This window comes from Dreissena polymorpha, chromosome 5 (assembly GCF_020536995.1).
Source record: "Dreissena polymorpha isolate Duluth1 chromosome 5, UMN_Dpol_1.0, whole genome shotgun sequence".
NCBI lineage: Eukaryota > Metazoa > Mollusca > Bivalvia > Myida > Dreissenidae > Dreissena > Dreissena polymorpha.
In genome coordinates this window covers 5,194,277-5,207,590 of record NC_068359.1, presented here as the reverse complement: position 1 = coordinate 5,207,590, position 13,314 = coordinate 5,194,277, and the positions used below count along the sequence as shown (strand labels likewise).

The 13,314-nt window shown below is 35.3% G+C and overlaps 1 protein-coding gene across 1 annotated transcript in view; it reads right to left on the bottom strand.

Annotated features, from left to right (window-relative positions):
- LOC127881746 (germinal-center associated nuclear protein-like) overlaps positions 1–13,314 on the bottom strand; it is a 40,598-nt gene that overhangs the window by 20,042 nt on the left and 7,242 nt on the right. Inside the window, exons 5-14 of the mRNA XM_052429829.1 lie at positions 12,378–12,449; positions 11,283–11,488; positions 10,370–10,520; positions 7,500–7,730; positions 6,487–6,576; positions 5,259–5,279; positions 3,908–4,053; positions 2,394–2,462; positions 1,505–1,654; positions 831–1,102 (exon numbers count right to left, since the gene is read on the bottom strand). Of these exons, the coding sequence (XP_052285789.1) occupies positions 831–1,102; positions 1,505–1,654; positions 2,394–2,462; positions 3,908–4,053; positions 5,259–5,279; positions 6,487–6,576; positions 7,500–7,730; positions 10,370–10,520; positions 11,283–11,488; positions 12,378–12,449 (1,408 nt within the window). The remainder of the gene's footprint in view (positions 1–830; positions 1,103–1,504; positions 1,655–2,393; positions 2,463–3,907; positions 4,054–5,258; positions 5,280–6,486; positions 6,577–7,499; positions 7,731–10,369; positions 10,521–11,282; positions 11,489–12,377; positions 12,450–13,314) is intronic.

Genomic DNA, 13,314 nt, shown 5'->3' with positions numbered 1-13,314 from the left:
CTAACAGAAGGAAAAAAAAGCCCTGGGAATGTACAAGTTTCTGAAGGATATATATGAATGACTTTAAAATCATTTCACTAGTGTAATTTTGTTTTACAGAAAGATATACCAGGTTGTACTTTTCTGTAGTTCATTTATTAGCATGTGCTATACTGCAATAGGAATCATTGTCTTTTACACATTAAAATATTGCAAAATTAAATTGAATCTTATTTGCCACAATTAAACAGTACAACACTGTTATCAGATATTGAAATATTAAGTGACATTTATTAGCGAAACACTACTTCTAAAATCATTAATCTGTCAGGTTTTATGACCGTCTTCTGGTTGTATAACACACATGTGATTTGTCAGCGGACTAACACAAATTCTTGGAGGATGAATTCTTATGTAATGAGATTGTGTGAAAATTAAGAGTCATTACATGTTTTTACAAGCAAAAATCATGGAGTGCGAAAAACAAGTCACCAAAGATATTATTTTTTCTCAAATAAGAGGGTGTTCAAACACTTTGAGTGTCCAAAGTAATTATGGTAATTAATAAGCATTATGTGATTAAGAGAATTCATAAATGCTGAAAGCAGCAGTTTTTAATTACGAACAGAACAGTGTTCACAAAACATAGATATTATTTATTTCAATACACTTAACACCAAACAAACATCCTATCAATTTGATTAAAATACAAACAACTTGTAACATACATCAAGAAAAAATATTATCTAATAAGTTTTGCTGCAAAAAATATGCTTTCACATTGTCATCCAGCATACAAACAAACTGTTTAATTAATTGGTTTGCAGTAAAAACAACACCAAGCAACTTACCTTAGAATGTCGCCCTCATTTAGGTTCATAAGGACAGTGTAGGCGCGAAACTCTGCCTCATTCTCACAGAAAACCTTCTGTTTCTTCTCCAAATCTGCATAGAACTCCCGTAGAGTCTGCAAGCACTTAGTGAGATTCTCATTGTTGATTTTGGCATCAAAAGAGTGCATGTCTTCCTCACACAGTCGCTCCGAGCAGTAGATGTGGAAGCGGGCACATCTCTCTATTAGCTGCACAGCGTTCCTATCGTTCAGCTGCTGTTGGATAATGTCCTGGGTATGACCAAACAATGATACATGATGTGAAATATTTGTTGAACATTCATATCATAAAGTATATTAATCATTAAAAAAAAGCTTTTGTGTTTCGGCTAAAATATCATTGCTGAGAAAATAAACATCACAGGGTCCCATTAGTTATTTAATAAAACTGCTTTATTCTAAAGATTATATTTTTTAAGCAGATGACACCTAATTACAACCACTATTATACAAACTGTGTTATGCCTAAGACCATCAAAAGCTTGTGTGACTTTACAGTGGACAGCATAGCTCCTGACCAGACTGCAAAATTGCGCAATCTTGTTGGGAGCTACACTAGCCACATATGGCAGTGGACCAAATTTTCACATGACAGGGTTCATAAAAGGAAAAGAAACAGTCTTGAACACAGACCTTTCTGATTCCTCTGGTCCTGTTCCACAGGAAGTCAAACCAGTCGCCCCAACGTCCGTCCTGCCCCCTATTGGCAATGTCACTCAGCAGGTACGTCATTGTGTACAGTAAAACTGGCATCGGACGTAACTCGTGAGGCAATGGCTCATCCTGGAAATAAATTGTGACATTCAAATTATTTTCATTGTTTATGGAAACCTGACTCGAACTGGTAAAAACAGTGCTATCCCAAGTTAAAAGCGACAATCCTTAAAGTCACATTTGATTTGTTTTTCAAAATAATATTTTTCTACATCCAAAAGCTGTATTGTTGTCTTATATCATAGTTATGTTGGTTATGTTTGCCTACTTCAAACCTTTTTATTTGAGTTTAATTGTATCAACACAATAAAGACACTTACTGCTTTTCAAAAAGACAACAAGAAATGTGTTTGTCAGAAACACAATGGCCCCTACTGCGCCGCTTTGAAGCCATATATTTGACCTTTGACCTTGAAGGATGACCTTGACCTTTCACCACTCAAAATGTGCAGCTCCATAAGATACACATGCATGCCAAATATCAAGTTGCTATCTTCAATATTGCAAAACTTTAACCTTGTTATTGAAAAACTTCAACCAAGGTTAAAGTTTTGGGACAGATTGACAGACAGGCCAAAAACAATATACCCCCGATCATTCGATCCGAGGGCATAAAAATATATCATATGAAAAGACTGAAAAAATCACAACCTCCATAAATTTGTGTAGCTTAAATACAAGCTTATTTAGGATTACACTTATGCTTAAAATGCCCCAAAATACTTGGTTATTGTGTCTTGTACATAAACATTCTGTGGTGATGACATATTTCAAGTTAAAATTCAATTGGTTGAGAGATCCTCCATACCTGGTCAGGTGATGATCGTACAAACTCCTTCACGGCTCTCTGATGGTCAACCTGGGGGTTCCTTCCAGGCTAAAACACAATATAAAAGAAAATATTACATTTAATTGTCAAAATGGGATATGTAACTTTAAACATCTTTTTGTCTCCAGTGACACAGTTTGCCCAAGTTTTTACATCCATGATTTTTTATGTTTAAAGTATTCCAGAACAAATGCACTTAAAGATAATATAGTTCAACTAAAATGTGTCAAGAAATGAGTATATATGATTAAAAGTTATCATCAGAAACAGTTTTAACAAAGAAATATCATGTTCACTGGAAAAACAATACAATAACTCTACGTTGTTTAAATAAAGTTGAATTCAATTTAAAGGCAAGGTGAAAAACATTCTTGAGTACATTTGTAAATACTTATACATGTACATCTCCAGCATCTTATACATATATAAACTAAGCAAATCACTTAACGAGCTCTAGCAACTTTAATTTGATTTTTTAACAAGAAAAGTGCAAAAATACCCAGCTTTCAATTGTTTTTTATGTTTCTACAGCTTGATATATTGAGTGTTTAAAATACAGGAGTGAACTCATAAAATTAAAATGTTAAAAAGGCTTGTTCAGTGCTTAGTCATTTAGCTTGCTGAAAATACAGTAAACCACCATTTGTTTTACACTTTGGATACTTAACTCTTAATCAGTCAAAATATTCTGAGTCATGAAAAATAAATATTCAACATGGTCATGGACAAAAGTATGGGCAAAATATGAAGCCTAGTTGATGCCATAATTTTGGGGCTGGTTATGAAACTTGACTTCCATTTTATCAGAACAAACATATCTGGAAATGTTGTTGAATATTTGGTAATCAATGCTTACAGAAAAACTGGGTAAATGCGAATTACGCAGTTTGTTTGCATAAGCAAAGGACAATTACTCTTAAGTTACTCTGCTGGTTATCGGCTGGTTATCGAACTCTGCCTCAATTCGAATGTCAACAAACATTTCCAGAAAGTTTTATAGAGATGTTATGAAAACTGAACAACTTTGAGAGTGGAAAGTCGCCAGCCTATCCACCATGAGTACCCCCAATAACATCCTGTCCTGAGACAAGAATATGAAAACTGGCCAAAAACAAATCATCTTCAACATATTTTTTAACTATAAGTAAAAGTACCATTTGTTAGAATTGTTATCTTGATGATTTACATTAATGATAATAGGCATCACTAAACATAACTGGAAAATAGAAGGTAATATACAACCTTGTTAATAGATTATTACCAGTAATAATCAAACGGAAACTTTGGGAGATTAAATTGATAAATGATAGGAACCATGAACCTTTGAATAACATAACACTGAGTGTTTCTCAGAAAACAAAAAATTTAATTTAAAAGTGTTAAACACAAAAAGACACAAAGAATTATTTTTTTGCCAATTAAGAAAAAGTCTGAAATTTTTAAAGGTCTAAAAACAGAAAAAAACAACAGATTCACATTTTAGGGAAACTAACAATATTCTCAGTGCCTGGAACAATTTCGTAGACGCTCAAACATCGTTTGTCCTCCCGATTGTATCGTTCCTTTTCGGGACACATGTCTGGACAAGTGCCAACAAACGCCTTGGCCTTGTGAATGTCCGTCTGCTTCTTGCCTCGATCTACAACATCACAACAGAGAAAACATTAAAACATCTAGCTTAATATTCCAATAGAAATATGTGTCCGCACAGGCTAATCAGGGACGACACTTTCCGCTTTTATGGTGTTTTTAGTTTCAAAAGTCCCTCCTTACCGAAATTCAAGTTTAGGCGGAAAGTGTCATCCCTGATTAGCCTGTGCAGACTGCACAAGCTAATCTGGGACGACACTTTACACACATGCATTATGACCAGTTTTCTCAGAACGCTTCTCATATATATAACTGTTCCTGAAAACAAACAAGTACAACTGCCGTAAGGAAATATAAACAACTATGATATGAGGAGAAGTATACTGCAAAATTTTTCTCATTCCATATGCGGAGAGCATTTTCCTTAAAAAAGCATGGCCTTTGCACACGTTGGTCAGGAACTACCCTGTTCGCTAATGAGGCCTCTAAGCTTTGTGTGACTTTAACGTGGCATATGACCACTTTTCGCATGAGACAGCTTATATACCTTCAAAAACAACCAATAAATCCTTGTCTAGATATCACAAGATTAACTATCTATCAATACACAAAATGATGTCAGCGAACACTCACTTCATGTTTTATTTGAATTATTTACCTAAACAAGCCAATTCGTTGAATTGATATCCCCTGCCTATATGCTTCTGGACACAAGAGTGTTATATTTGACACTCGGCTAATAAAACATTTTTTTTTTAAGATACAAAGGGCCATAACTCCATTATTAACAGATAGTGTACAATGCCATTTCGCATGCATTAGCCTCTTATCTTTATATATACTCATACCAAGTTTCAATGAAACCCACTAAAGTACTTCCAAGATATGGCTCCGGACACAAAAGTGCCAGACGGACGGACGGAAGGACAACGCCAAAACAATATCCCTCCGCCTTTGGCGGGGGATAACAAACTTTAAAAGAAGAGATGGATATGAAAATGTTATTAATGACACATTTCATTGAGATAAGTGACAAATTGGCTAGTACAATACATTTAAATCACAAGTATTAATGATAGATTTTCAGCTTTTAAATGTAATTTTTAAAACTACATGTAAATATCTTTTAAAAATTACAATTTATATAATAAATGTAACATCAAACTGAAAAATCAAAACCGGGTAAACTTGAATTGACATGAACACATGATGTCACATGAAGGGTTAAACTCAAATAACAACAGAATGCTTTACAAATGGTTATCAAGATTTGGTCTGAAATAAATGACAAAGAAAACAAAGTTAAACACAAAATTCACAGGCGAAGAAACAAAATTGCTATCTGTTGCGCTTGAAAATATTTCTCATAAAACACAGCCTACATGTAAGCAAGATAGAACTAACCAAGTTAGACAAAACAGGAGCTGTCATTATAGGATGACTTATGCCCCTTATGAGCGCTTGGTAGAAGTTATGAGCTATTTTCAAAACCTAAACTCAGATTTCGAAACCTAAACGCGGACCCTAAGTTCAAGGTCAAGGTCACAGGGGTCAAAATTTGTGTGCCTATGGAAAGGCCTTGTCCATATACACATGCATGCCAAATATGAAATTGCTATCTGAAGCGACATAAAAATAATGAGCATTTTTCGTAATCTAAACGCAAAGTGTGACGGACAGACAGACGGACAGTCCGATCTCTAAATGCCCTCCTTCGGGGGCATAAAAATGTCTTAAAATATCAAAATAAATCAGAAAGCCACAAAAAGTAGAGAGCGGACACCATGCTAAATCCTTGAAATGCACTAAGTGACCCATAACCTAGTTTTTGACCCGGCATTACCCATATTCGAACTTGACCTAGATATTGTCTAGATACAACTTCTGACCAAGTTTGGTAAAGATTGGATGAAAACTATTTGAATTAGAGAGCGGACACGAAAAGTGTGACAGACTGACGGACAGTGTGAAAACTATATACCCCCTTTTCTTCAAAAGGGGGCATAAAAATGGACAGAACATCTGAAACTAGATTCCTGTCACCAACATGTCAAGTCGATGGTCTCTATGGCATGTAATAAGCTGCATCATACACATGTTTGAAATGTGACCTTACATGTGACCTTGACCTTTTGCAAAGTGACACAGGACTTACTTGTGACATTCCTTCTCCAGATAGTGAAAATGTGTGGTAAATTATTCAAAAATTTGCATGAACAATCATAAAGATACAGTTCAGACGATCTGTGGACATCTAACCGTTTAGATAACAAAAAGACAGGTAGTGCAAGCTACACACTACCTGTTAAGGTGAACAGTTGTGGTAAGTTTTAACTATCAATTATCTCTATACATGCCTCTTTACCCAAATAACTAAAATGTAACAGTCCAGTGACTCCTGACATTCATATTTAAGGTTTTATTTCCCTTCTCAGGTAGTGACACATGTGTTATGTGGCAGCGTATGAACACAACTACTTACTCTGTCTGACATATTTATCCCTGAGCTCCAGCAGTTGTACCCGGTCTGTGGTGGTGCGCGAACCAACACCCTCAAACATCCCTACTGACACTAAAACACAGGCCTTCAAGTTGTAAAAAAAACATGGAAACATGTATAATTATGATATGAACTACTGCTTTTCTTAAAATATGTATTGTATTTGCTTTTTTGTGTCATATTTATATATTTCTTTTAAGTTTCAACTGGTTATTAAACTTACAAAAAAATGCATAAAGCACAAATAATACATGTTTAAAAGTTCAATTTTACTTTCAAATTGTCAACAAACTTAATTTGCTTTATTGTCTTAAACTGATATAAAAGAAGCTAGAGGAACATCATGACCCAGAAATTGTGGGTGGGACATATTTGACCTTTTTAATAAAACATGGCCTTGCTATTTTCAAGATAAACATTCTGGTCATGTTTTATCAAGATTTCGTATTAAAATATGACTTCTTAAGTGGTAAAGTGATTTCATCGTGATCAAGTGTTGCCCTAAATATTGTCAAGATAACCATTCTGACTAAGTTTCAACCAAGTTTTTGGATGAACATGCTCCAGAGTCAAACTTAGTCTAGATATTGTCAAGATAAACATTCTGACAAGTTCCACAAGATTGGGTCATATAAGTGGCTTCTTGTGAGATCACAAGGTTTTTCAAACATTTGAGCTTGTGACCTTGTTTTAAATTGCACCTGACACAGATCTGAACTCTGATGAAATAGTGTCAAGATTAACATTCAAAATTAACAAGATAATTATTCAAGACTGGAAGACAAATTTGAGCCTCAGAGTGATAACAAGCTAAATGTTGATGACTCATGACAAAAAAGCTCACAATAAGCACTTCATGCTAAGGAGAGCTAAAAGATTTGCATAAGAAAATTCTGAAGAAAGTTTACATTTACTTTCAAGTTTAATTTTTATGATAGTTATCTCAAATGCACGTACCACTTAAGTAGATCCAATACAAGTATGTAGATGCTTACCAATTTTAACATCTGATGCTGAAGTAGTTGGCACAGGACTAACACTGCGCTCAGGTGAACGCCTTTGTGGCTTCACTCTCACCCGGCCCTCCTGAGGCTCAAACTTCAGGCCCCTGGGGACCTCATCTGCTGCCTCTCGGATGTCCCCTGTCCCTGCCATGGCCTCCAACTCGTCCGACACTTCATTGGACTTCCAGGCTGGACCACGCTTGGCTACAGGCGCCTCGCTCTCTGAATTGTTTGGTAAGCGCAGGAAATTTACATTTTCTAGTACTTAGTAAAAATATTATCTACTTAAATGATGCAAATTTACAACTGTCATAAATTATGTGAGCTCAAGACTTAGGCTGTGCTCTCTAAATTCAGGAAACATTGGTCGAGTTTAGTAAATGCAGTTCATTCACCATTTCTACTATGTATTAGTTGAGGCGTGATCGAGCTCGGTGACACAATTGACAAACTGACTAAATATATGGGCTGAAAAACATTACTTATTGCATATGCATCAAGCGTCTACCCAGATTAACCTGTGCAGTCTCCCTCCATAGGCTTTAAGGGACCAAACTTTCCGCTTTTATGGAATTTTGTTTAAATGGAGTCACAGCTTAACAAAAATTCAGTCTAGGCACAAAGTATCATATACGATTAGCCTGTGCGGATAACAAAAGCTAATCTATAGAGGATATTTGTTGAATTCGATGGAATATCGATTTTATTTCACGAGTGATCATATAAAATATTTTCACGAGTGGCGCAGCCACGAGTGATAATATTTATTCTTTATGATCACGGGTGAATTAAAATCGTTATTCCATCGAATCCAACAAAAGTTCTTTTTATTTTATGCTTTTTTTTACCGTTAATTTACATTGTTAAGGAGTTTAACAGGATAATTTCGCTGGATTTATGACGTCATTTCATCGAGAAAATGACGTCATTTCACAGTAAAAAAGTGAAAAATATCGATATTTTTCGTTGTTATTTTTCACTGTTTAAAACAGTGAAATACCAGTTTTATTTCGCTGATATTTCTCTATAAACCACCGGAAAGCATAAAATAAAAGACGATACTTTACACATATGCGTTAAGCCATGTTTTCTGTCAGCCTGGTACATTTTGCCTCTTGTGAGTCAGAAACTTGCTCATCTCTAGCATAAACGTTAAACTGAGATGCAGAGTAGTTGACGCTTCACACCCAGCACTGAAGGACCCTGATTGGTCCCTAGAACCATACAACTGACATTTATTTTTTTTGGTATAAAGGACTTTTTTCTAAACTTATATCACACAATATAAGAAAGCTCATCTCTTTTGGTTCACAAATATGTTTTTTAAGGTATTTCTATCCACTATGCCAATCAATCTTGTTAAGATTTTATGGGAAATAACCATAAATTAATTAATGATGTTTAGTAATAAAACTTAGTGTTTCATTCTTAACAATGTTAAATTCGGTGAGTTTTTAAATACATTTTTCAGTGTCTACATTTTGATAATTTCCAATTTTCTTCAAATAAATAAATCATAAAATGCATGCAACAACAAGTGATGTCTCAGAAATACTGTTTTGACCCAAGAGTGTTCTGGATCTTTAAAATTGGGGAAAAACAAGGTTTATTTATTTAGTGCAACACTATCAATGTCCTCTTTTGAAACATGAATGTTAGTGACAATCAATTTTATACTAAAAGTTATGTTTCACAAACAGAAAAGTGAGCAAAGTGCAATGACTTATTAATATAAAAACAGATAAGGGTCTTGTTTGTACTTCCTTTCAAAGTCTTGTATGTGACCTTTTATTTGAATCCCTTTAATTATCGACTGCTTGTTGAGTTATGATTTTCATAATAAAATTACAATATGTAATTTGGCTCTTCACTAGAAAAATACCAATGGAAATTATTCAAAGAACTCTGCACTTCCTCTCAATGCGCTATATCAAACTTAGCAACTTGGGCTCTGCACAATAAAATTAACATCATAAGTGCAATAACTGATGAGTTATGATCCTTGTACTCAACACTTCCTCTTAACCCTTTGCATGCTGGGAAATTTGTCGTCTGCTAAAATGTTGTCTGCTGAATTTCTAAAATTAGCATTTTCTTCGATTTTTTCATAGAATACTATAAGAATAGCAAACAGTTTGGATCTGTGGCTGTGGCGTCTCATCTAAATCCAAACTGTTTGCAAAGGCCTTCAAAATTTGGTTCCAGCACTAAAAGGGTTGAAGGGACTTGCTCAAAACATTTTGGAATGTCATTTAATGCATGCTTAACATTTACAAATGTAAACATCAGAACCAAATAGCTCTAGTATAAAACAAGAATGAAATTGAAAAAAAAAAAGAAAAAAAAGTAATCAAGACCGGGCTTCAAACCACTGACCCTTAGAGTAAAAGCATGGTGCATAAACAACTAGGCTATCAGTGCCAGCTATCTTATATTAGCAATCCTCAAAGTGTCACAAAATATAACGATGATTCTCCAAATTATCCAATCTTTTCGCATTTGTAACGCTTTATAATTTACAGGTTTATTCAATCCTCAAAAGATGCATATACCGGTAATGAATATTTTAGAGCATGGTAAATGTTCAGTATTACTGTATCTTTGCAAATATCATAACTTCAATCAAAATTTGATCTGAAACAAATTGTTTTAATTTTGTCAATTTACCAAAACGTGAACAGGTCCCTTTAAAGCTTTATATAAAAACTACTACAGAAAGAAGAACAGAGAGACATAAAATGAGTATATGCTTGGATCCCTTCCCAGCATAAAAGCTAACACTTAACAATAAATATCCTCCAATCATTTTACTGCGGTTTCTTTGTTTTCTCAAAACTAAACTATTACTTCCAATAACATACCATCGCTGCGTCGTTTCTGTGTCCGTGTAGGTTTCTCTTCACTGTCAGAGCCACGGCCAACTGCGCTGACAAAATTACTCCAGAATATTGTCATAGGTGGAATGCCTCGACCCAGAAGGCGGCCCTTACGCTTCGCTTCTGCCGCTGCCTCCTAAAATATAAAGTCTAGTCTGATGGATGAAATGTATTTTTTCCTATTACCAAAGGAAAATCGATAGTATAACAATGATTGTATAAACTTGAGCTTTATACTATCGCTATTTTTAGTTCAGATTTGGGGCTTTCCAAAAAATGGAGAATCTGTTTTTGTCAACTATGGAAAAACCAAAATCTTCAAATATTCCATATTTGATAATTTATTAATTATTAATGGCAAATCGGGAGGAAATAATAGGATAAATAGAATATTATGTGAGTTTTGGATAAAGGTCAAGTTTATCATGCTCGGCTCGAACCATGTTAGCGAGAGGCTCTCAGCCTTGCATGATAAACTTGATCTTTATCCAAAACTCACATAATATTCTCTATTTCTTGTATCAATTAAAAATTTAATGGTTTGAACCAAACATTACAAGAACATAGTAAGTTGTTGGGGAAGCTCAGGTCTTTAAATAAAATAAAACATTTTAATGATTACCAATATAACCTTAAACTACTATAAAAACTATCAGTGTCACGCAACATATATTGAAGAACAAAAGTCACACATTTACATATTCCCAAACCACAATGATGGTAAATCAGTATACTGTTTTAATTAAGAGTTTACAGGTTGTCCCTGCGTCACGACGTCATTCAGTTTCGACCTGCCCTAATCAGTATACCACATTCATTTAAGCTTATCTGTATTATGGGGATTGCTTTCTAACTATCCAATAACAACTCAATTTACAGTTACAGGCATGTTACTTACATGAGTTCTAAAATGAATTGTTGCTTGCATTTTAGACTGGTTAGGAAACACTTTAGAAACATCTCCGAACTTCTTAAAGTGAGATCGCAGGGAATAGACGGAGTTAAACTTGGCTGGCACGTTCCTGCAGATAATTGCAACCTTGTTGTTGATATCGTCAGACATCTGTCTTCTAAGGGAGGGCCTTCCATTTCTGTCATTTGCATCTGTCATAAAGGAAAACAAACATGCAGGGGACCAAAACTGTATCACCTTCTTGAGTTTACATGCAGTTAAGAGAGGAATATTAGACTATCTGTCATGCAAGATAAAACAGGAATATCAGTGAAACTGATGGATGCTCCCCCATAATTCCTTTTGCAATCTATGTGTAAATAACCACCTTAAACAAAAGAGTGACGGAAAAATCTATTATCAGCCTCAGTGTCCTTGACCCCAGTGATCTCAAACCTCATCAAAAGGTAGAGGTCCATGCAAGGTACCTACATGCCAATATGAAAGAGATCGGTTAAGTATTGAAGGTGCTATGAGAAACTGTAAAAAAAGAGTGACGGAAGAATCTATTATTAGCCTCAGTGACCTTGACCCCAGTGACCTCAAACCTCATCAAAAGGTAGAGGTCCATGCAAGGTACCTACATGCCAAATATGAAAGAGATCAGTTAAGTATTGAAGGTGCTATGAGAAACTGTAACAAAGGTGTGACAAATGAATCTATTATTAGCCTCAGTGACCTTGACCCCAGTGACCTCAAACCTCATCAAAAGGTAGAGGTCCATGCAAGGTACCTACATGCCAAATATGAAAGAGATCGGTTAAGTATTGAAGGTGCTATGAGAAACTGTAACAAAAGTGTGATGGAAGTAAGAGGGTAAGAAAGGAAGGAAGGAAGGACAAACTGGCAACTGTATGCTCCGCCTAAATTTTATTTCGGGGAGCATAAAAATATTGGTATATCCTACATGAACAAATGAATCTGACCTATGTATTTCATGTTTTTATACAACACAAATATAACAAAGTATATTTTATGATGTTTTGTATTTAATGTCTTTATTTTTGTCTCATTCTAAAGTTACATGAGTTAAATGTTTACCGGAGGATGAAGGTATGCGATTTCTCTGAATCTTGCCTTTTCCAAATAATCCAGATGGTGAGACAGTAGAACCTGATAGAAAAGTAGGAGATTCCACATGTATATGCAAAGATACACAATATTAAACAAGAGTGCCAAACTGTCACAAGATACGCCCGTTCGAAGGTTTTGGACACCATGCTCAATGCTTGAAATGCACTAAGTGACCTCGAGACCTAGTTATTGACCCAGCATGACCCATATTTGACTTGACCTAGATATCATTAAGATGTAACATCTGACTAAATTCGGTGAAGATCAGATGAAAACTACTTCAATTAGAGAGCGGACACCATGCTATATGCTTGAAATGCACTAGTGACATCGTGACCTCATTTTTGACCCGGCATGACCCATATTTGAACTTGACCTACATATCATCTAGACACAACTTCTGACCAAATTAGGTGAAGACTGGATGAAAACTACTTCAATGAGAGATCAGACACCATGCTTAATGCTTGAAATGCACTAAGTGACCTCATGACCTCGTTTATGACCCTGCATGACCCATATTTGAACTTGACCTACATATCATCTAGACACAACATCTGACCAAATTAGGTGAAGATCGGATGAGAACTACTTCAACTAGAGAGCGGACACCATGCTAAATGCTTAAAATGCACTAAGTAACCTCGTGACCTCTTTTTTGACCCGGCATGACCCATATTCGAACTTGACCTACATATCATCCAGACACAACTTCTGACCAAATTAGGTGAAGATCGGATGAAAACTACTTCAATTAGAGAGCGGACACCATGCTAAATGCTTGAAATGCACTAAGTGACCTGTGACCTTGTTTTTGACCCGGCATGACCCATATTTGAACTTGACCTACATATCATCTAGACACAACTTCTTACCAAGTTTGGTGAAGATCGGGTGAAAACTA